The sequence below is a fragment of the Triturus cristatus genome, chromosome 1_2 (genome assembly GCF_964204655.1).
Source record: "Triturus cristatus chromosome 1_2, aTriCri1.1, whole genome shotgun sequence".
Taxonomy (NCBI): domain Eukaryota; kingdom Metazoa; phylum Chordata; class Amphibia; order Caudata; family Salamandridae; genus Triturus; species Triturus cristatus.
The window spans coordinates 1014613410-1014638654 of record NC_140580.1 but is presented as its reverse complement, the minus strand read 5'-3'; the positions used below and the strand labels follow the sequence as shown (position 1 = coordinate 1014638654).

General features: G+C 44.9%; 1 protein-coding gene across 1 annotated transcript in view; it reads right to left on the bottom strand.

Annotated features, from left to right (window-relative positions):
* The window catches only part of TMEM268 (transmembrane protein 268), a 184202-nt gene extending 163036 nt beyond the window's left edge, over positions 1 to 21166 (bottom strand). The window contains exon 1 of the mRNA XM_085611907.1: positions 20034 to 21166. Coding sequence (XP_085468033.1) covers positions 20034 to 20160 — 127 coding nt within the window. The 5' untranslated portion in view covers positions 20161 to 21166. The remainder of the gene's footprint in view (positions 1 to 20033) is intronic.
* Between the last annotated feature and the right edge of the window lie 4079 nt (positions 21167 to 25245).

Below are 25245 nucleotides of genomic sequence, written 5' to 3'. Positions count from 1 at the left end.
GTTATAGTTAGCTGTACATTTCACTCGCAAAAAACCAATGAAATTCCACGTTATAGTTAGATCAGGTAACTATAACTTGCGCGCCCACAATAAACTGCTGATGACGTCACATATTACATCACTTATGACATGGTCAGTGACATCACTCATGACATTAATGATGACATCTGAAATTACACATTGTGCATTGCGGTCGCGCAAGTTATAGTTACCTGATCTAACTATAACGTGGAATTTCATTGGTTTTTTACGAGTGAAATGTACAGCTAACTATAACTTGTGTGAAACCTATGGTTTTTTAAGTGAATTTGCAAGGTTTTTTAAATGCTAATTCCTAACTATAACGTGTGTGAAACCTATGGTTTTTTCAGTGAATTTGTACGGTTTTTTAAATGCTAAGTTATGTATTTATTTTTAATTTTTGAGCGGAAGGTGCGCTTCGCGCACCGTGCGCGCGCTGTGGGCACTCTGTGCGCTTCGCGCACCGAGCGCCCACGTTGCGCATTTCGTACCGTGCACACCTCGCCATTTTTTACAAAATATCAATTGTTTTTTTCTCCCTTGGGGGTCCTTAGATTTATATATTAAATGTGATTGTGAATTCTTTTTTTTTTTTTTTTTTTTTTTTACCGTACGCGTACGGTAAGCTTACCGTACGCGCACTCCGCGATTTTTTTTTTAAATTATTAAATTTATTTGTCATACTATTTGGTCCTTCGTGAACCCCCTGACGAACGCTAGGGGGTCTGCAACTCTCTTCGTTGTCCCCTTTTCATGTTATCAACCTTTGTTTTTCAGTGCGAGAGACAGAAAATGGCAGCCGATACTTTCTGATTTCGACCGATTCGAATGTTTACAGTCATGTAACCACCAATCAGAATTGAGCTCGCGCACGGCACCGTACGCGTACGGTAAGCTTACCGTAAGCGCACGGAGCGCGCCTATAGATATATATATTGATTTAAATGCTATTTTCTCAGGACCTACTGAACAGATTTACACCAGACCTGCAAAAGGCACATCCCTGACCTGAGGACTACCTCTCTGCCCAATTTCAAGTAATTCTGTTCAGCCGTTCGGGCTGTAGCTCGGACTAAAGGTCCTATGGGAAAATGCATGGGGAAAACGCGTTTTGGGACCCCCCCTTTTTTCTCAGCCCCCGCTTGACGAATCCCCCCGAGACTTTCAGGGTAGGAGCGGAGCATAGCGCCCCATTAGTTTTGAAAAATTCGCGAGGATTCGTCAACCGGCGCCAAAGTTATTCCAAATAGAATGTTGCGGATTTCCTATGGAAACACGGTCCTAACTATAACTATCTACTGGCGACTGCCAGTAGATAATATATATATATATATACATATATATATTACCTACTGGCGGTCGCCAGTAGGTAGTTATAGTTAGGACCACGTTTCCATAGGAAATCCGCAACATTCTATTTTGAATAACTTTGGCGCCGGTCCACGAATCCTCGCAAAATTTTCAAAATAGGTGGGGCGCTACGCTCCGCTCCTACCCTGAAAGTCTCGTGGTGATTCGGCAAGCGGGGGCCGAGAAAAAAGGGGGGTCCCAAAACGCGTTTTCCCCATGCATTTTTCCATAGGACCTTTAGACACAGCTACAGCCCGAACGGCTGAACAGAATTATTTGAAATTTGGCAGAGAGGTAGCCTTAAGGTCCATGAAGTGCCTTTTGCAGGTCTGGTGTAAATCTGTTCAGTATTTCCTGAGAAAATAGTATTTAAATCAATATATATATCTGTAAGCGCGCAGCGTGCGCGCTGGCTGCGCGCACCTTGCCGTGCGCGAGCGCAATTCTGATTGGTTGTTAGATCTTAGTAAACATTCGAATCGGTGGAAATCAGGAAGCGGCGGCCGCCATTTTGTCTATCGCATAAAGAGGGGGTGATAAACAAAGGGGGAGAACTTGAAAAGGGGGCAGAGTGGGGAGAAATTGACCCAGTAGGCATTGTAAGGGGGTCACAGTAGGACCTTGTAGGGCAAAAAAAAAGATTTATATTTTGTTAAAAAATATCGCCGAGTGCGCGCACCCAGCGCGCACCCGAAAAAAAACTTTATTAAAAAAATCAAAAAAAAATTGCATTTAAGTGTTTAGATATAAGGTGGCTCTAAAAAGAGCCCTTGTGTTTATTGTTTGTTTTTTGGTACCTACAAGTAAGTACCGATGCAGAGTCTAAAGTTCAAGAGGAAGACTCTGTTGCCTTCATCAGTGAAGTGTACACCATCTCCTCTATAAATGTCTTGCATGTTGTAACGCAAGTTGTTGTGGTATATAGAACCCATACCATAGTCTCTGAGGAAAGCAGAAATAGATTTTTTGACGTGCTTCCTTGCTTTGTCAATCTGCGGACAAAATTGGTTGGACCAGTTCCACTTTTGCCTTTGGCATATGTTAGAATATACGAAGGCAGTTTGTGGAAAAAGCGTCATCAATTGCACAAAGGTGTCCTTAATAAGCATTTCCAGACCTACCCCAGTTAAAGTGCCTAGGTCATTTCCACCACAGTGCACAATAATAAGGTTAGGCTGTGGGAGATGTAGAAAGGTTTTCACCAAAGGCATTAATTGGTGCCACTTTAACCCTCTCTGACCAATCCATTTAATGTCTACATTTGGCAAAGCAAGGTCTCTCACCATACCTCTTTTTTCTGCAAATTTTTCACTCCAGAAGACATAGCTGTGTCCTACAATCCACACTGTGAACATCTTCAAAGGAGATCTGGATGCACTCAGGAGGTGTCTTTCAGTAGAAAGGCAAAAAGAAATGAAAGACAGTTGAAAAATGGGGGCACACATACTTTTTTTATAAAAAGAACTCATTGGCTGTTTCAAACCATTCTACACTAAAAACTAGGCTGTATGTTTAAATTTTAAAAAGCATGTATTGCATTGGTTCAGAAAAAAGTGTGAAAAAAGAACATTAGTTTGGATTTGCTGTTAGGTTTGAAAAGTCAAGCACTCTTGCTCTTTGGAAATGAAACATTGTCTGTTGAACTTCTGACCTCTCTGCTCACACCTGTGTTCTATGACCTGTTGCTATGGTAGCAGGCAGAAGTTAAGTTGGGGGAAGGGTACATTTGGAAAGGGGTTGAAGTTTTCATCCAATAGAAATGTGTGATTTCATTTGAAAAAATGTGGGAAGTACTGAGATTGAAAATTAACATGTATATGTGTGAAAAAAGAGAGGGAAACTGTGCCATTAACTGGTTCTGCTGAGAGGAGAGAGGTGTGGAGCTCAGTGATTCTGGTCTGATAAACTGCTGTGTGACTGCTACATTTCTTTCACAACTAACTAATTTTAAAGGTGAGTTATGAGTTTGAGAGGGGGTGTTTGTGGTTAATTTTGATATATAAAAAAAATTATGATTATTTGTTTACAGTTGTGATTTACATTTTCAGTTTTGCAAGATATTTAACTGTTTTGAATATGTAAAATATTATGGAGTATGTTTGCAACATAAGATAATGTGTACTGGTAACAATGAGGAATACTGTTTTGTGACTACCATCAAACCATGAGTCTGTGTGCAGAGAAGAATTGTGGGCAGAGATTTAATTTGTGTTGCTGTTGAAAAGTAAGACTTGCAGTTAAAAGAAAAGGACAGCTTCTTTTTAATTGTGATGGTTAGCATTTAGCAGAAATCACTTTGAAAAAAAAGAGAGGAAAATGGCAGCACATTTGAAACAAGCATTTGCAATGCAACGGTCTCGGCATTGGTAAAGTTAGAGCTATTGGCATTGCTCATGACAATGCCGTTTCTTTAAATGTTTTAAAAACAAAAACATAAACAAAACTAATGTCATGAGCAATGCCAATAGCTCTAACTTTACCAATGCCGAGACCATTGCATTGGATAGGTAAAATAAAATAAAAGCACTTACCGTGTGCTCCCCGCATTGCCTATTATGTTGCAAGGATGGGGTACGGTTGCTAATGATGAAGCATGCCACAAATGCATGGGTGAGGTTTTCTTACACAGAAACACGTGTTTCTGTTGCTAGTCAGGCACATGGTCTCCGCTGGTAATTGACGCCTTCTTTGCACTCTCTTAGAGACGCACCTCCTCTCTTGGCTGTTTGTGTATCATCACCAGTTGGCGTCCGGGAGCTTGGCAATCTGTTTACTAAAAAGCCCTTTGACATGGTCATTTTTGTTGGAATCCTTGGTGTAACGGATACTATAAAGGTGGCCAGAATCCATCTGTCAGTGTTTACTATGCCAAAGCAACGTTTGTGAGTGGCAACCCTAATGTGGATTTTGAGGGGATCACACTCCGTGCCAGTTATTAGATGCTTCTTTCCATCGGGAGACTCAACATGGATTACGGTCTACATTCATACCAGGAAGAGGCAGTAATTCCACATATGCAAAATGTGTCCAACGCCTGTACAGAGTGGACTATTGTGGCACTGTGGACAGAGGCGCAACTAGAGCCTAATTTCGGGGGGGGGGGGCTAACCAAAAATTTCGGGGGGGGCTGAATCTTTAAGCAGTAGGCAGAGTGGCGCTGATTTCGGGGGTGGGGGGGGGCTGAATCTAGGCAGAGTGGAGCTGCAGGGGCTCTTAGAAGGGGTGAAACAGCGAGGCCTCATTAACATGCAAATGGTCTTTTTAAAGACCTGTGAAGTGCTCGGCGCGGCTTCGTATCTGCCCGGGAAGCGGTCTCATCCCGGGCTGCCACACACGAGGGGGGGGGGGGGGGTCTGCATCAAAGGCAAACACTGGCGCGCACGATGGCCCTTTAATTGTTTATGTTTTGAGATCCACAAAGGGACGGGAGCTGGAAAGGTTGCATCACACAATGACATTATTTATAGTGTGGAGATTTCGAAACTACTTTCGATGAGACTTCTTGTGTTTGTGTTTAAAGTTTCAAAGGGGGATAATGTGAGTTTTACAGATGTTCTCATTATTTTTACTAACTTCATGCTTGGCCTAAAAATACCAGCCAACCCCTTGGTGTGGACCCCGCCCCAGGAGATTAGCTTGCTCCTCCAGGCAGCTGGCAGTACAAAACGAGGCCTCAAACTGCTTTGATGCAAATGTGACCCTAATCTAGCTTTGTTGAGGCGCTGGTTAATCTGCCGCAGTTTTAGGTGACATTATAAGTACTGCAGACTGAGCACTGTCTGCATATGTTGTTGCTTCTGTGTCCTGGGCTGTGTTTAACCTGGTACGTCGAGCAGAGACCTTGCTACAACACATGGACAGTTTTCTTTCCAGTGCAACAATACAGTTCTCCAACCCCGTTATATACAGGGTGGGTTACACTTCGTACTTCCGGTGGACAGCTGTTTGCTATGGTGTCGATGTGATTTCAAGGCAAACTAGCACAGCTGGATAGATTGTATTCCTATTCATAAAAAACAATTTCTGGGCATTCCAGAATCAGATTTTATCATGTGCTTTTTTACCCACTCACTTCTGCCTCACGTACACGGGCCTGCATACTCTTTCCATCCGGACTGTAATGCCTCATAGTAGAATTATGCAGCAAACCAGAGAGCAACACAAGCATTTGCAATGCAATAGATCTCGCATTTATACGAGTTTGAGCTATTGGCATTGTAAATGACAGTGCCTATTGGCATTGTCATTTACAATGCCAATAGTTTTAACTCGTGTAGCTGCGTGACCAATTGCATTGCAAATGCTTGTTATTTTTGTTTTGTGGTATGTTGTGCTGTGTTCAGCGGTGCTCTGTAATTACTGTCGAGACGACAGTAAATTCTGCTACGTTTCCAGCCATAAACAGCAGATTACATTTCCAGTGACAACCATGTACCAGAGCCAGGTGGTAAAATACCGCCCCTCAGTTCTTTAACAATTAAGACTCCAATCCGATCAAAGCAGTGGAAGAGACTTGTCTTAAATTAATACTTCAAGGGCTCACTTTATGTGAGACAGCCCTCTGTGTGTTCCTTGACTGACCTTCATTTATGAGATCTGGGCAGGTGATGCTAATTCTTTCCACTGAGAGCCGCGTGTTCTTAACAAATGTTAATCACTCATTTTGCTTCACTTAAGGCAGGGCCACTGGAATTATTCAGCAGAAGAGAGCCAAATTATGTGGCAGAGTAGATTAAATTACGGGAGCAAGAAAAGGTAAATTATGTGGCAGAATGTGGCACATTACTTGATTAGTTTCTCATTTTTAAACTTGGTAACACTGTGTGGGAATTGGCAGAACCTCATTGGTACCAGTTTCAAACCCAAATATAGCAATAAGCAACAGAAAGGTGACCAGTCAACCTTTGCCAAGGCCCTTTCACTGAGCGGCAACATGTGTCGCTGCATTTTTTGCATTTTTAGTAACTTTTGAACCATTTGAGCTAGAAACAAAATATTATTTTGTTGAAATCAGCAGATTGTGCGGCTGAAGGTGGATTATGACGAACAAAGCGGTACAAAAGGGGGTGGTGATGGACGGAGCATCAGAACCAATCAAACACTCACACCCAGTCAACAGATCTGGGTTTGATCCATCACCGTTCTTTAGCCCACTCTGCCACCCCAGTTCAGACATGGCCATATGCAAATCAGTCTGACCCTGTGCCTCATGGGAACAGTCCAGCCCGAACTGCCAAGCCATGCCTTCCCTGGACCGGAAACAAGCTTCCTAGGACCGGTTTCTGGCATTTCAGCCGTCTTCAGCCAGGCTTGCTTGAATCCAGTGGCAAAGTGAGCAAGGGACTCACGTCTGAGCATACCCTGCCAACTTATGGCGAACAAAGCGGTACAAAAGGGGGTGGTGATGGACGGAGCATCAGAACCAATCAAACACTCACACCCAGTCAACAGATCTGGGTTTGATCCATCACCGTTCTTTAGCCCACTCTGCCACCCCAGTTCAGACATGGCCATATGCAAATCAGTCTGACCCTGTGCCTCATGGGAACAGTCCAGCCCGAACTGCCAAGCCATGCCTTCCCTGGACCGGAAACAAGCTTCCTAGGACCGGTTTCTGGCATTTCAGCCGTCTTCAGCCAGGCTTGCTTGAATCCAGTGGCAAAGTGAGCAAGGGACTCACGTCTGAGCATACCCTGCCAACTTATGGCGAACAAAGCGGTACAAAAGGGGGTGGTGATGGACGGAGCATCAGAACCAATCAAACACTCACACCCAGTCAACAGATCTGGGTTTGATCCATCACCGTTCTTTAGCCCACTCTGCCACCCCAGTTCAGACATGGCCATATGCAAATCAGTCTAACCCTGTGCCTCATGGGAACAGTCCAGCCCGAACTGCCAAGCCATGCCTTCCCTGGACCGGAAACAAGCTTCCTAGGACCGGTTTCTGGCATTTCAGCCGTCTTCAGCCAGGCTTGCTTGAATCCAGTGGCAAAGTGAGCAAGGGACTCACGTCTGAGCATACCCTGCCAACTTATGGCAAACAAAGCGGTACAAAAGGGGGTGGTGATGGACGGAGCATCAGAACCAATCAAACACTCACACCCAGTCAACAGATCTGGGTTTGATCCATCACCGTTCTTTAGCCCACTCTGCCACCCCAGTTCAGACATGGCCATATGCAAATCAGTCTGACCCTGTGCCTCATGGGAACAGTCCAGCCCGAACTGCCAAGCCATGCCTTCCCTGGATCGGAAACAAGCTTCCTAGGACCGGTTTCTGGCATTTCAGCCGTCTTCAGCCAGGCTTGCTTGAATCCAGTGGCAAAGTGAGCAAGGGACTCACGTCTGAGCATACCCTGCCAACTTATGGCGAACAAAGCGGTACAAAAGGGGGTGGTGATGGACGGAGCATCAGAACCAATCAAACACTCACACCCAGTCAACAGATCTGGGTTTGATCCATCACCGTTCTTTAGCCCACTCTGCCACCCCAGTTCAGACATAGCCATATGCAAATCAGTCTGACCCTGTGCCTCATGGGAACAGTCCAGCCCGAACTGCCAAGCCATGCCTTCCCTGGACCGGAAACAAGCTTCCTAGGACCGGTTTCTGGCATTTCAGCCGTCTTCAGCCAGGCTTGCTTGAATCCAGTGGCAAAGTGAGCAAGGGACTCACGTCTGAGCATACCCTGCCAACTTATGGCGAACAAAGCGGTACAAAAGGGGGTGGTGATGGACGGAGCATCAGAACCAATCAAACACTCACACCCAGTCAACAGATCTGGGTTTGATCCATCACCGTTCTTTAGCCCACTCTGCCACCCCAGTTCAGACATGGCCATATGCAAATCAGTCTGACCCTGTGCCTCATGGGAACAGTCCAGCCCGAACTGCCAAGCCATGCCTTCCCTGGACCGGAAACAAGCTTCCTAGGACCGGTTTCTGGCATTTCAGCCGTCTTCAGCCAGGCTTGCTTGAATCCAGTGGCAAAGTGAGCAAGGGACTCACGTCTGAGCATACCCTGCCAACTTATGGCGAACAAAGCGGTACAAAAGGGGGTGGTGATGGACGGAGCATCAGAACCAATCAAACACTCACACCCAGTCAACAGATCTGGGTTTGATCCATCACCGTTCTTTAGCCCACTCTGCCACCCCAGTTCAGACATGGCCATATGCAAATCAGTCTGACCCTGTGCCTCATGGGAACAGTCCAGCCCGAACTGCCAAGCCATGCCTTCCCTGGACCGGAAACAAGCTTCCTAGGACCGGTTTCTGGCATTTCAGCCGTCTTCAGCCAGGCGGTGGATTATGAGGCAAATGCGACAAATGTATAACTATGCGAAAATGACCGCATTTGAAACACCGCATAATTCCAGTGGCCCTGACTTAATATGGGTAGCACGCTATAATCTTCTTTTGTGATTTTATATTTATAATAACTCTATTATAGATATGAATATCATTTTTACCAACATTATTTGCACTTTATATACATATGTTGTTCCTTAACAGTGTTTCTACTACAGTACATTAAATTGTAATTCCATATTTTGAATTATAAAAAAAGTCCCGTGTCCTGATTGGATTTGTGTCTGTGAGGTAGCCGGTGCTCCTGCCTGGGATCTGAGATAGTCTCTGTGACATCTTTAAAATGTCAATAACGTGCTATGTTGAGGTCTCGGAAATCACTCCTATGTGGAGGGATCTGGTGCGTGGGGGCGGGGTTAGCCAGTTTTAGCATTCCTAAATAGCGCCAACATACAAATAGCTGATAAACATACCAAGTAGCTGGGCGGGTGGAACGCCCATCTCTGAAATCTGCGTGACCTGCATGTGTCACGTTTCGTGTCCTGACTCCTGACAAGGTAAACCTGGCCTTTCATCCTTCGGGGGTCGATGCCTTGAGTAGCGTTATATTAACTAGTAGTTACACCGGCTATAGAAAGGTCAGAAACAGGCAGCTGCGTTAAGCACTATATTCGGGGTACGTTAATACGTTTTCTCTGTTCTGTGAACCGGCGAGAGCAGTGTGGCCTCTCTAGGGTGCAGAGTGGGGAAAGGGAGGGGTTTTAACCTGATCTGCCCTCCAGGGTTTCCCAGGCCCTTGGGACACCAGAGGCCCCGCTCGCTCACATGTTAACTTTGAAAAGGGATCTGTTCTAATCTGTGTAAATCGCATCGGCGGTAATCCCCCTGTGGGAGAGCCACTGACAGCAGGGGCCTTAGCAGGTTACCTAACCTCACACTGGAGCACGCTGGACCGACGCTGGCGGCAGGAAACTGACGAAAGCGCCGAAGCTCCTCGAGGCGCTATGGAAGATTCCGAAAATAATTCGTAAATATGAGGTTTCACGTTTACGGCCCTGCCTGGGTGCAGACCTACACGTTTTAGGAACTCACAATGCTTTCCAAGCGCACTACCAGAAATACTTGTAAATTCCATACTGGGTTGCATGTGAAGGGCTCTCCATGTGTGTAATTGTACACCAAGTATGTTATGCATGGTACAGACAGGGTCACTGGAATTACGCAGCAGAATACGAGCAAATTATGCTGCAGGGTTGACTAATTTATAGAGTAAGAAAAGGCAAATTATGCACTGTAATACGGCACATTTTGTGATTATTCCTTTCTTATTTTATCATTTCCACACAAGTTAACGCAGTCTGGGAGAGGTTTCGCCGCATTAGAACCAGGTTAACAACGAAATCCAGCAATAAACAACAGAAGGGGGGTGAAGTGAATTCTTGAAGTAGATTAGAGGTACCATCTTAATCCATCCGTCAAATGTACTTATTAATAGTACAAAAAGGAGGAGACGGACTAAATCTCAGTTTAAATATTAAGTTGGATTACTGCCTAAATCAACATCCCTTGGGCTGCCGTACTAATGAAGTGTTTGACGTCTCCAAGTAACAAGAGCGCACTGAAGCTGACGAGGAGGGAGTGGGAGGGGGGAGTGGGGGCGGGCGCAGTGGTGCGGGCCGGGCCGCAGTTGTAAAAGGCAGGGAGAGGGTGAGATTGAGGAAGGGAAAGATAGGGATCAAAGGGAAAAAAAAGGGGGTGGCAAATGGTGTGCACTTTGATGTCCTCAGTGGCCACGCGGCTCACTGAGGACATCAAAGCAAGTGATCAGGCAGTGCTTTTCAGGCTGCCAAATGGTGCGCGCGCCCGGGGCACATGCACTGTATTTGGAGGCCTGAAAAGCACTGTTTGCACTTCCAAAACTCGCTTACTATAAGTCTCGCCAGAGCAGCGCTAAAGCGCTGTCTCAGCCGAGACCTAAAAAGCATGCACACATGCACTGTTACATACATCCCTGCAGTCTTCATGCAGTTCTGGAAGTCTCTTTGCTCATCTGTCAAGCACCAGACAATCCACAGTGTTCAGAAACACACTCTTGGCACACACGCAGCAGCTTCTCCAACACTCTCATGTGTAGTACACAGCTCTGTGTGCTGTTTCAGATAGCACTGTGTAATGCAAACACATTCAACGTCACCAAGGCCTCATTTAAATTGATCTTGTTTAATCACTCACTCTGTAACATATGGACATGGTCTTAAGGAGCTGTTAGGAAATGTGCTGTTTTCTGCTTCTGTAAATAATAAGGGAAATGTATCAGGCTGTAACAGTAATTTGGTACTATTCAGGGACACTGTTTTGTTCCAAAAAACATAGCATGAGTCTGTGTGCGCACAGAAATTGTGGGCAGAGATTTAATTTGTGAAGATGTTGTTCAGTAAGAAATGCAGTCCCATGAAAGGGGCAGCCTGTGTTATGTGCCTAAAATGATGGCATGACTCTGTGTGCACACAGGAATTGTGGGCAGAGATTTAATTTGTGAAGATGTTGTTCAGTAAGAAATGCAGTCCCATGGAAGGGGCAGCCTGTTGTGTTTACACAAATTATCCCTTAGCACACATGCACTGTTACATACATCCCTGCAGTCTTCATGCAGTTCTGGAAGTCTCTTTGCTCATCTGTCAAGCACCAGACAATCCACAGTGTTCAGAAACACACTCTTGGCACACACGCAGCAGCTTCTCCAACACTCTCATGTGTAGTACACAGCTCTGTGTGCTGTTTCAGATAGCACTGTGTAATGCAAACACATTCAACGTCACCAAGGCCTCATTTAAATTGATCTTGTTTATTCACTCACTCTGTAACATATGGACATGGTCTTAAGGAGCTGTTAGGAAATGTGCTGTTTTCTGCTTCTGTAAATAATAAGGGAAATGTATCAGGCTGTAACAGTAATTTGGTACTATTCAGGGACACTGTTTTGTTCAAAAAAACATAGCATGAGTCTGTGTGCGCACAGGAATTGTGGGCAGAGATTTAATTTGTGAAGTTGTTGTTCTGAAAGAAATGCAGCCCATGAAAGGGGCAGCCTGTGTTATGTGCTCAAAATGATGGCATGACTCTGTGTGGTTCCATTTCTTCACCTCTTTTTGTATATTAATTTAAAAAAAAAAAAATTTTAAAAACCTTGGGTGCGCGCAGGGTGCGCGCACCTCAAAACAATTTCAAATAAAAAATCTCAAAAAAAATTTGGGGGGTTTAGTTTATAAGTGGCTCTTAAAAGAGCCCTAGCGTTAATGGAGGGAAACAGGAAGAGAAAAACGCAAAAAAAGAAAAAACATCTATGGCCTAGTGCACGGATGCGCATCAAATTTTCTCTGAAGGAGATCAAGACTGGTCTCCCACACAGAAATAAGAGAACCGCAATCAGTGCACCGTGTAGACAACCTCGCCAAACAAGGTGGACCAACAAGAGGTGTAGAAACAGGTGAAGGCACCATCGCAGCTGAAGTGCTCCCCTGAGCTGCCGAAGATGTGCTCGGCTGAGCTGCTGCTGATGTCGTCGGCTGAGCAGGTGGAGGGTTTTCTCCAGAAGCTCGACGAAAAGTTACTGGATGCATTTTGTTAACATGTCTCAACATAGTGTGAATGCTAAAAGAATATTTCTTGTTAGGATTCCCACGAGATAAGACTTTATTACAAAGTACACATGTAACTTTCGGTGCATTTACCTTTTTCAGACCTTCTGGAAAAGTGAAAAACTGCCATATAAAGCTGTCTTTCTGCTTCCTGTTCCTCTGCCTCTCAAGAGTGTCCTGGTCACTGTCTGAAGTTGGTTGCTGTTCAGCCATTGTCTCTCAACAACAGAACAGCTCCTTCTCCAAAGGAATCAGAACTAATAATGAGGGGAGTAGGTGTGGTTTGGGAAGAATCTGGAACTGAAAGTACTTCAAACCAATCAAAAGTGATGATTCTTGATCACATGACTTGCCATGAGGGGATTGGGTGTGGTGTTGAAACAATTAGAAACTGAAAGTAATGATAACCAATAAGAAATATTGTTTTATTATGCATAAACCCGAGGTGCGCGCACTGCGCAAGCTCCGAGCGCGCACCTCGTGATTACGTATTCGCGTACGCGTAAGAGCGCATGTGCATACGTCATATGCGCGTACCTAGCGCGCATACGTTGAACACGCGTATACGCGACCGTTATTGCGCGTAATTTTAGCGTATGTGGAAGTAAACCGCGTAGAGCGCGTAGGACGCATGCACGCATGCGTACGTACGTACGCACACATACGTACTGGGTGCGCGCTCCCAGCGCGCACTATGACGTATATTTGTGTACGTAAATAACGTACGACGGAATTCATAAAAAACTTACGAAATAGTACTAGGAGCGCGCTCAGAGCGCGCACCCCAAGAATTTATATTAAAAAAAAGTGGACAAAAAATAATTTAAAAAATTAATAATAAAAAAACAATTTATCCTAATTGAAATTTTTTTTTAAATAAAAAAAAAAAAGATACAGATAATATATAAATGAATATATAGGAATTTTATTTTTATTAAAAAATAAATATCATTAATTAAATAATACAAAAATTAGCATATAAAAAACCGTACAAATTCACTGAAAAAACCAAAGGTTTCAAAAACGTTATAGTTAGGAATTAGCATTTAAAAAACCTTGCAAATTCACTGAAAAAACCAAAGGTTTCAAAAACGTTATAGTTAGGAATTAGCATTTAAAAAACCTTGCAAATTCAATGAAAAAACCATAGGTTTCACACATGTTATAGTTAGCTGGACATTTCACTCGTGAAAAACCAATGAAATTCCCCCGTTATAGTTAGTTCAGCTAACTATAACTCGCGCACCCGCAATCCACTGCTGATGACGTCACATATTACATCACTCATGACATGGTCAGTGACATCACTCATGACATCACTGATGACATCTCAAATGACATCACTGATGACATCATCCTTGTGATTGAGTAGCAGACCTCCTCTCACCCTAATATAACCTTTGATACACACATTCAAAATTAGAAACTACAATGTTCAAAATAATGGACATACCAATACCAGTTACAACAACCAATTCAATAATTCAAAGATCCACATACAAATCCACTCATTCACCAACAGTCCTATACAGTCACTCATACATGTACTCACTCATCATATGTACTCATACACCTATACAGCCTGTTACATAATGTCACTCATCCATAGAGTTACTCACACACATAGTCACTCATGCTAATAAAGATTAAAACATATAATTATATGCATATACAGTTATACACACACCACCACACTTACTTATACGGAAACTTACACATACTTAGTCTTTTAAACAGTCACTTATAGAAAAACATACTTATTCATACAGGAACTCTTTCAATCTCTTACTCTCACATATACTCAATTAACAAGCATTTACAATGCAATGGTCTCGGCAATATTATAGGTAGAGCTATTGGTATTGCTCATTATTTTTTTTATCATTTTTGTATCCCTAAATAAATGGCATTGTCATTTCTATTGGCATTAGCTTTTTTTTTGCATATGTGATACCTATTGCATTAGCAGAGAGAGAGTGAGGTAGTGAGATAGAGAGAGAGAGTGAGGTATTGAAATAGAGAGTGAGGTAGTGAGATAGAGAGTGAGGTAGTGAGATAGAGAGTGAGGTAGTGAGATAGAGAGTGAGGTAGTGAGGGAGAGGGATGTTGTGAGGTAGTGATATATAAGCATAGAGTGATGTTGTGATGTAGTGAGAGAGAGAGAGAGGTAGTGAAAGAGAGAGTGAAAGTGAGTTAGTGAGATAGAAAGAGTGAGGTAGTGAGATAGAGAGTGATTGAGGTAGTGAGTGAGAGAGTGAAGTTGTGAGCTAGAGAGTGAGGTAGTGATGTTTTGAGAGAGAGAAGTTGTGAGATAGGGAGGTAGTGAGATAGAGTGGAGTAGTGAGGTAGAGAGAGTTATGTAGTGAGAGAGAGTGAGGTAGTGAAACAGTGATATAGTGAGGGAGAGGGATGTTGTGAGGTAGTGAGATATAGGAAACATTACAACACCCTAAAGACCAAGAGATGTAAACATTAGGAAGACGTTAAGGGATGTGGCGTTATGGCCAGCGCCGTCGAATTTGAATCTGAGGAACCGGATTCGAATCTCGGCGTCTGCTCAACCACTTGTGATTCGAGACAAATTACTTAATCTCCTCGTGGCTACAAAAACGAATAAACCATGTGTAATGGAACTGGTGAACAGTAATGCCCTCCAATAGCTCCGGTCGACGTAGCGCTACATAAAACTGCAAAAAATTTACAAAATTCTGGCGAAAGGGCAACAGACCCCCAAACACTAGACTTTTTCACCTGGATTTAAAAAAAAGTTTTACTGCCTGCAGCACACACCTCAACACATTTTAACTCAATTTCAAATGTGATTTCTAAGCCTTTTTATCTCAGAAGTATGTAAAACTCTGTGATGGCGAATTAGAATTTTCGAAAACATTATGAAATCTGAAATATAATATGACGTGTGCCCACAAACTTTTTAAATTCGATTACACTGACGGTGGGCTTCCGAATAGTAAATTGCTAGGATATTGGGGACTGCTTGGGTGCCAAGGACTGTTTCTGCTGTTTTTTGGGGCGGGGTGAGTATTGGTGCTATATTCACTAACTCATATTTATTATGAAGGCAGTAAATACACCCGGCTGTGAATATTAACCATTGATGGGGTGGCAGGCTGAAATTCATGTTGTCGGGTGTGATTTATATTTGCATAATGGCTTGTTCACATTGTGCATGGTGTTACTGTGCTGCTTCCCATCCCCAGAAACGCACACACCTGCAGTGGCGTGATGCAGGGTCCTTGCCTAGTTCCAACCAAGGCTTCAGGAGTGGATGGGAGGGTGGCCTCACACAAGGGAGGCGCAGGCTCGCCTGGGAGAGAGGGGTTAATGCCCCGCCCGTGCCCTCAGTGAGACGCTGTGCTGACGGCGCGGGCTCTGAAGTCCAGGGCGCTCCCAGCTGTAAAAGGGAGTCTGCAGGGGGGGCGCAGAGCTGAGGGCGCTCCTGGAGCAGAGAGCCAGTTCTGTAGTGGTCTTCCGTGGGGCTGTGGTGTGCCTCCATCCCTCGATCTGACCGGTTCCTTGTTTGTGCGAAGGCACCTTCGGGCCGTGTCCCTGCACTGCATGCGGTGTGAGTGCACAGCTGTACATGAACCTCCAGTGTAAAGGGGGTTCTTTCCACCCAGACCTGCGGCTCTAACAGCCCCCACCAATAAACACTCAATACGGCTTTTGATCAATGCTTTAGTTAAGGTGTTGATTTCCTTCCTGTTTTCAGTTATTTGGCTAGCTTTGTGCTCTTTCAATCATATGTGCAGCGCTCTGATACCCTCGAGTCTTGTTCTCGCCATATAAAACACCCTGAATGAATTAATGAATAAAAAATGTAAGGGCAAAGCTTGAGACCGTGTGTGGTCAGTGCTTCAAAGTATGTACAGGTGGTGGAGTATTCCGGGGAGCCCCTGAACCCTGACCTTAAATAGTTTCAAAGTACATGCTAACAAGTCTCTGGAGCGCTAAGAAACGTTCACTATAGCGCCAATATTCTTTCAGCGCTAGTAACCTGGTTTTCCTTCGGTTTGTTTTCAGAACCAGCTTCTTGCAAAGGGGTTGATGGTGTTGGAGGAAAAAGTGAAGCTGTATGAAGGTGAGTGAGGCTGTGGTCAGTGTGGGGTCCCGCCCCCTTGCTGAGGTCGCCCCGGGTTCCCGTCTTGCCCCGGAGCCTCCCGTCCTCCCAGTGACTCACCGCCCAGCACGAGGAGGGCCGCGCGCTGCTTGTACACAGATAGGCGCCCCGTGCTTTGCTAGTGTTCAGTGTTTTGTGGCCGTGTGAAAAGAGCTGTGTTTTTTCCGGAGTGACCCGAGGCATGTGGCGTGCGCCTTGAAACGAGTTGTTTTTTCCAGCACTAACTCGAGGCATGTGGCGCGCGCCTGACGAGAACCGAGGGGGAGGCAGCAGTGCTCGGGCGGGGGTTTCCATTCGCTTCTCTTTCTCGGGTTTTCTTGTCCTCTGTACTTTCTGAAAACTGCGCGTGTGCACCAATGACCACGATCCCCTTACTCCCCTGCAAGCTAATTGGAGGAAGGACAATGGTGTGGTCCAATTCAGCGCGGGCATCAGCCAATGAGATGTAAACGTCACACTGGCCCAGGAGTAAGAACAGTTTATATTGTGGTAAAACTAGGTGTAAAAACTACGGATGGGATTCAGTTTAATAATCCAAGTTTATGGCGGCTGCATCATTTCACTTTGCCCTGCTTACACACGCGTTGTACCACCCTTCACTGCCCCGGGTCACAGGCCATGTTTTGGCATCAGGGGACAAGCTTTGCGTCAGGGCCGGCAATCCGCTCACCCCCACAATAAAGAGCTAGGAATTACCTGACATTTCAGCCTTCCCTGATCTGGTGTTCCACTTCGGCCGAAAGTCTACCCCTGTAGGAGACAAACGCCTGCAACGCCCTCGGAGCTTCTGGTGAGTCCTAAAAAATGGCGGATGGAAGCTTCGAAACTTTTTCAGATTCGAGGGCGTGTTCCTGCTGTTCTAAAGGGGCGTGGCTAAAAAGTGGAAAGAACTGCAAGGAACACGCCCCCGAATCTGAAAAAGACGGAGCCTATTTGGAGGGACGGCTCTCTCCTCCAATGGCGGGCCTCCGTTTAGGAAGCCAGCCAATGGAGGAGAGGCAAAAAGAGAGGCGGGCTAAGGAGCCACTCTAGGAAACATTAAATCTCGACTTCCGGTTCTGCCTTCGGCAGACCGGTAGTCCTCGACCTAAAAACACCAATAATCACATATACTACTATAAAACATATGTAGTTACTCATAGAGACACTATTGACACAGTCATTCACTCACTAACACACCCATACACACACTCATCCACCCATACAGTCCTGCACACATGCTGTCTTCAACACATACAAACAGTGAGTCACTCATTCATGCACCTATGCACTACGTAATACCCCCCACCGAACCATGCAGACACTCAGACTGATACTCAAAAAAACAACTAATAACCTATATAGACACCCATGTAGCTACTCACCAACTCATGCAGCCACCTATACACAAAGTGAGAGACTGATACAGATATTTACAGACTTAAACATTACTCACAAAGCCATGTATTCACTATGATACACTGAATCAGTCACATAATCAATTTTTCATAAAAAAATCATCCATTTAGACATTTATATACCCATTTATTCTTCCATCGACCTTGAGATATACATATATAAAACATATTTAATTTGAAGAAAAACACACATACACTAGATGATGTCATCACTGATGTCATCAGTGATGTCATTTGAGATGTCATCAGTGATGTCATGAGTGATGTCACTGACCATGTCATGAGTGATGTAATATGTGACGTCATCAGCAGTGGATTGCGGGTGCGCGAGTTATAGTTAGCTGAACTAACTATAACGGGGGAATTTCATTGGTTTTTCACGAGTGAAATGTCCAACTAACTATAACATGTGTGAAACCTATGGTTTTTTCATTGAATTTATATATATATATATATGCGCTAAACTCCAATCACTGCAAGGCTTCCAGCGTTGAACAATAATGGAGGACGGACCACAGGTACGTGCAGGTTCAGTTTATTGTTGTTTCCCCTTGCACCCTCGCACTCGCCTGACGCGTTTCGATCCTCTAGGGATCTTGATCACATGACGCGCTGAACAGTGCTTGATAGGTTTAAATAAGCTGTTACATTTTTTCGTTTTTTTGTGTTTTTAAAGTGACAAGCGCAAAAACATATATTGAGTGTCAGCAACCATGAACATAGAAGACATACCAAATTCGTCACAACGTACACAGAAGAAACAAAGAGGTTAAAACCAATAAATGTTTCAATAAACACATTAAAATAGTTTTCCTATGCTTCTAAAATATAATACATTGGACAATTTGAATAGCTGCCATTGTTTGTGCAAATATGCAAATGATGGAAAACAAACACGTAGAGAAATTTCTAAAATTATTAAAATTTCTCCATATCAGAATTGCAATTTTTCAATTTTTCACAAGTCCAGGTTTAAATACCAGGACGTATCTTGAACTTGACCCACTTACATACGGTCAGTTGTGCTTATTGGCATGCATCCATCTGGTATTCGTTATATATATATATATATATATATATATATATATATATATATAAATGTATATATATGCATACGCATTTATATATGTATGTATATATACATACATTCATACATATATAAACATATATACATCTGCATATCTATATAAATGCATGCATACATATATGCATACATATGCATGTTATGTACATGAAAGTTTGAAAAACACTAATAAAACCAAGGGTAAAAAGCCACCTAATTACAAACAGAATTGGTTTAACTTTTACAAAGCCGAGACCTGTTGCATTTTTAATGCTTGTTGTTGATTGCTTCTATGCAATAAACTACATAAAATAGAGGTGTGCTGAGGCTCTCTGGGTAATTTGTCATGCCTTTATAAATCTATGCAAATAAATAAATACAATTGGGCCAGGTTGGCTATTCTGTGAGACTAAGACCAGGGAGCTTATTTACAAGCCCCTTGCACCACCTGTACGTCAATTTTCCCATGTTACAAATGACACAAAAGTGGCGCAAAGGGCTTGACAAGGCTGCGACAGGCCAGGCCTGCCCATAAAGATAGGTGGCATCGCTGGAGCAGTCCAGCACCGTGGGTGCTGGTTGCTGTTTTTTATTACAGCCGATGTTGCTTTGACACGTCTGGCATGAAGAGCCGGCACCACTCCCCAGAACCCTGACTAAAGACTGGTTTTAAAACCATGGTCTCAGCTCTTTCCTGAACCTTGGTGGTTTGGTAGGTCTCAAGGCTGGTACAGGATGGACCAAAGCTGCATGGTTGTGTCTGTACATTCTCCTATGTGCCTCTTCAAACTCCCCTCCTGTTGCTGGTTATCTTAATTTCTTCATCGCACAGTGCCGAGGGCCTGAATCTGAAAGTGATGGGGCCGCCCATTACTAAACTGTGCTCGGGACGATGGGGTGGTCATGCCTTCTCGGGGAATAAGTTGGGGTGACTTTTTCTGAATATTCAGTGATCTATAGATCTGATTCTTGGGTAGGCCTGCATAGGACAGGTGGCATTACTCTAGGAGGACATGTGATGTCTACTTGATTGAATGGAGCTGGAAAGACATCTTCATGAGCAGACCACTCAGGTTGAACCTCAGAGTATTCTCAATATACCTTGTGGACACTCACCTTTCACCCAGCGGATGGGCTCCTTATGGTCAGGCCCACTGCTGAAGGAGACGGAACAGGAGAACAAGTCTTCCTTGCAGACTTCAGGATTACTGGCCACACTGCCGGTCTCAGCAGACTCGGGCATCTTCCTTGAGGTTGTTTGGCGTGGGGCAGAAGTGCACAGATATGTCCCCTGCTGTCACCGTGGGCACACCAACGCAGATTGGACTCACATCACTGTCTCATCCGCCTTCACAAGGGCTTAGTACCAATAACTAGAGTCTTGGAGCTATCGCGGTGCCTTCACTGTAATTTAGCAACATAAACCACCCAAAGAGATATCACACCCACACCCAACCATGAAACACAAGCACACAGGAGAAGTGTACACTGATCCTCCACCGAGAAACACGAGCACACAGGAGACGTGTACACTAATCTCCCACCGAGAAACACGAGCACACAGGAGACGTGTACACTGATCTCCCACCAAGAAACACGAGCACACAGGAGACGTGTACACTGATCTCCCACCAAGAAACACTAGCACACAGGAGAAGTGTACACTGATCTCTCACCAAAAAACACGAGCACACAGAAGACGTGTACACTAATCTCCCACCAAGAAACAGGAGCACACAGGAGACGTGCACACTGATCTCCCACCAAGAAACACTAGCACACAAGAGAAGTGTACACTGATCCTCCACCAAGAAACACGAGCACACAGAAGACGTGTACACTAATCTCCCACCAAGAAACAGGAGCACAGAGGAGAAGTGTACACTGATCTCTCACCAAAAAACACTAGCACACAAGAGAAGTGTATACTGATCCTCCACCAAGAAACACGAGCACACAGAAGACGTGTACACTAATCTCCCCCCAAGAAACAGGAGCACATATGAGAAGTGTAAACTGATCTCTCACCAAAAAACACTAGCACACAGGAGAAGTGTATACTGATCTCCCACCAAGAAACACTAGCACACAGGAGAAGTGTATACTGATCTCCCACCGAGAAACACGAGCACACAGGAGACGTGTACACTAATCTCCCACCAAGAAACAAGAGCACACAGGAGAAGTGTACACTAATCTCCCACCGAGAAACACGAGCACACAGGAGAAGTGTACACTGATCTCTCACCAAAAAACACTAGCACACAGGAGAAGTGTATACTGATCTCCCACCAAGAAACACTAGCACACAGGCGACGTGTACAATGATCCTCCACCAAGAAACACGAGCACACAGGAGACGTGTACACTAATCTCCCACCGAGAAACACGAGCACACAGGAGACGTGTACACTAATCTCCCACCACGAAACACGAGCACACAGGAGACGTGTACACTGATCTCTCACCAAAAAACACTTGCTCACACACAGAAGAAGTGTATACTGATCTCCCACCAAGAAACACTAGCACACAAGAGAAGTGTACACTAATCTCCCACAAAGAAACCTTAGCACAGAGGAGACGCGTACACTGATCTCACTCCATACCAGACATACAAAGCGTTCTTAATAAAAATTCACAGTGACACACTAGAACATACAAGCTCACCCTGCCCCCCGCTGTCACGTCTCACCAGCACTTGCGCGCAACCCTAACACGCTATGTTTGAGGCACTAACACACGACTCCTATATTTTTCCTGGATCACTAAAACAGAACAATAAGAGCTTTGAAGTAACCGAAAGTGATCAGAAAGCGCTATACAAAACACCTTAATAAACGCGTGGATACGTAAAAATCACACCCGTATCTCACTATTATCACATTCACAACATACACAATTAGACACTGGGCGTCACTGTGACCCACTAGCACACATAACTCACAAGTGCATCATGCCTGGGTCATAGTGTCATAAACGCGCACATTCGTACAGATCATACAATTGAGCTACAAGCAAGCGGTATTAAAACAGCACACTGTAATACACACCGACGTCCCGACCCAGCGTACACACAATTCCTCTCTCAAGCACGGGCAACAGGCAGCAACATAGACGGGGCACTGCCTCGCCGGAGACCCGCGCGCACAATGCCAACAGCGCTTAATGCAGTCACAGGGAGCAGATCTGGTCTTGACAGCCCCACCTCCCGTGTGCTATGGCGGGGAGGAGCGGCCGCCACATCCTATTGCATTTGAATTGGAATGCCCTGGGGAAGCCCTTTCCCCTCAGGTCGGAGGGTGGGGAGGGGTGGCCCACAGCGCAGAGGAGCGGGCGCTCTTCACACCCTTTTGCTAAGCTTTTTTCGGATTCTCCGCCCCTCGCTCCATGGCACTCAGATGAGAACGGTGCCTCCGCATAAACCCTCCCCTCCCCGCTCTATCTATGTGGGGCCGCACTTCCACGTCCAGCTCTGCACACAAGCTGTAACTATAATAACAAAATAATGTAGGATTGTATCACTTCCGACGTTCCTCGTGCATTCGGCAAAAAAGGATCACGAGGCAAAACGATCACATGGTCTAGCAAGACCAGGGTGGTGCAAGCGTCACTTCATTAGAGAAAACGCAACACAAGTCTGGGCATGACACACATGTTGCAACACCAAGAGGGAGACTTTTGTTTGCTTTTTGACTAACTTGTATCTGTAATGGAGAGATAGTCAGGATGCGCCTAAGGTGAAATGACTGTGCACACAACAGACATGCGCAATACACCAAAACACTGCACGTATACACTCCATGTTCACGCGCGAGGCACGCAGACAAAGTGCATCTAGGCACGCACATGTACAGAGATACACAACCATGCTCACTGAAGACAAACACTTATTGCAATTCCATGGCACAAGTCCAAAAAAGAGGGGGGCTAACTAAGTTAGCATGCAAGTCACAGCACGACGTGTGACATCACTGCACTCGACTGTGATATCAAAGGAAGTGACATCACATTATCTGTAAAATAATTTTAAAAATTGGCATTTAAATGGTTAGTCGTGTAAATACTCACATAACAAATACAGCTGACATTCTTGCAGTACAAGCTCTTATATTTAAGGACTGAACAAAGTTAAAAGCTCGCTTCCAAACCGGAGTGCGTGCTAAGTGATAACACGCTCTTTGCCTTTGTTTCCCCTCCACTGCGCTAGCTCCAGGGTGTCAGACTGCAAATAGCTCTGAGACAAGATTGTACTCCCACAAAAGGAGAACTGATGGCCTTCAAATTAGCCTTTTGTCTTGGGCTCAGCAGGGGGGGAGAGCCCCCACTGCCCCCTGCATGTTGTTGCCCCGAGGAAGGCAGTCAAGAGCGCAAGCGATGCTGGATATGCCCAGGGGACAACTTCAGTTTACTGCACTAGAGCGCAACATCTTAGGGGATAGACGCCGTCTACCTGCGTGTAGTCTCTATCCTCTCTCACCCTCCCACACACACACTTTCGACATGTCCAACCCCGCCTAGGCATGTCCAAACTATGCAGCCTCTCCTGTCAGACTGCTTCGGTTCACCTTAGGCCTTTCACCGCTTCCACTCTCCACTCACGCTTTCTGCGTCTTCACTTCCTTACGCCGACTTCCACGTCGTCCAATAGGAATGCCCGCCGAGGCTTCTTCTCACTGTGTAGTTCTCTCCCTTCTCATTATTGTCCACATCTCGCATTTGCCTTGTTTCTATCGAAATAAATAAATAAATAACTCCACGATTCCCCTCGAGGCCTCTGATTTTAGTGGCTGGTCTTCTTCCCTCTCCCCTTTCATTCTCTATTAGTTTGTGTCTCGTGGTTTCTCTCCGGCAGAATAATCCATTTAATCCATTCCGGGGTCGCTCTCTACCCTAACCCTTTCCTCGTGACTTTATTTTTCTGGCCGCCAACCCTCGCATCTTCTCTCCTGCCCAGTAACGTAGCAAGAGTCGAATGGGCCCGAATAAAAACAGGGGGAGTGGCGCCTAATCCCTAAACCGCACAATAAAAGTATTCCATAATTGGGATCATATGCAATTGGCCCCTCACACCTCGGACCCCCGTGCTCCGGTGCCACTGCTCTTCATGAACTGTAGCAAGGCTCCCGTGCTTGCCCGCACCCCTTCGCATTTCTTTTCCTCACAATATCGTTCTACTTGGTTTTCTGTCCTCTTCCCTTGCGTATCTCTTCGTCTTTAAACTGCTTCTGATTTCTGCTAATGTGAAAACAAACCTGTTGGGCCCCAGAGAAAGCTGCTGTTTAGGTTTTGGTCGCCGGGGCCCTGTTCCGAGCCTTGGTTGCACACTCGGCCCGTCAAGGCTTGTCTTAATTGAATCAGCGCGTCGTGTGTGTTGGGGGTGGTCAGTGGGCGGTGTAGGTGGGAGATAGTGGGCCCTTTCAGGTTTATCTTAATTGAATACCTGTACGGTGTGGGTCCTGTGTGTCTGTGTTTATGTGTGCGAGAAGGGATGTTCAGACAGGGGTGGTGAGTCTGTAAGTGTGTGTGAGGGGATTTACACTGAGATAGCCTCACAACACTTGAAGGGATATAGTACCCATAGTACCCACAGGTCCTAAGCACTGATATATATATATATATGTTTAAATTAACTTTTATTAGCATTCAAATAGTACATGCATTTCTCTTGACAGAGCATCTTACAATACATCTTCTTAGACAGTCTCAGATAGTGAACCATTACATTATTAACACTGGAAGCAAAACAACCCATCCGTAACATTGCGTAAATAGCCTTTCAACAATATTGGACAAAGAGGCATACCTGTCAACAGAATATCTAGCAACTAGTTGCATTAGGAGGTTCCTACGGTCTGCAATGAAAGTAATAATTTTATCAGAGTTTCTCTGCAATAGATCTACAGCTATGGGGCTTGTCTGGCGTCATACTTGTACACTTACTAGGGCTGTCTGTACTTGGAGTAACTGTTTCTTTTGTGGACATATAACTTTAGTAGAGCCCCCAAAAGTTTTTGGGGCGACTCCGAGGTGAAAGTAATTCACTGTAGAGTTCGGTCTGCGTTTTGCAGTATAGCATGTCTGTGGACCAACTCGCCACTGTGCGAGTCGGGCCATGGGCCCAGGAGATCGCTACTCTGCGCCTAGCTAATAACAGCCCCATATCAACTAAGCGTCTCACTGTTTTTGGCAAGTTGTTGGAGTACCGCAACAACGCTAAAGAGGGTCTGGGGTTAATGTCATATCTGTAATTTCCCCTAGGGCTTTGAATATCAGTTCCCAGTACTGAGCAATCCCTGGGCACAACCAGGCTAAATGACAAAAACCT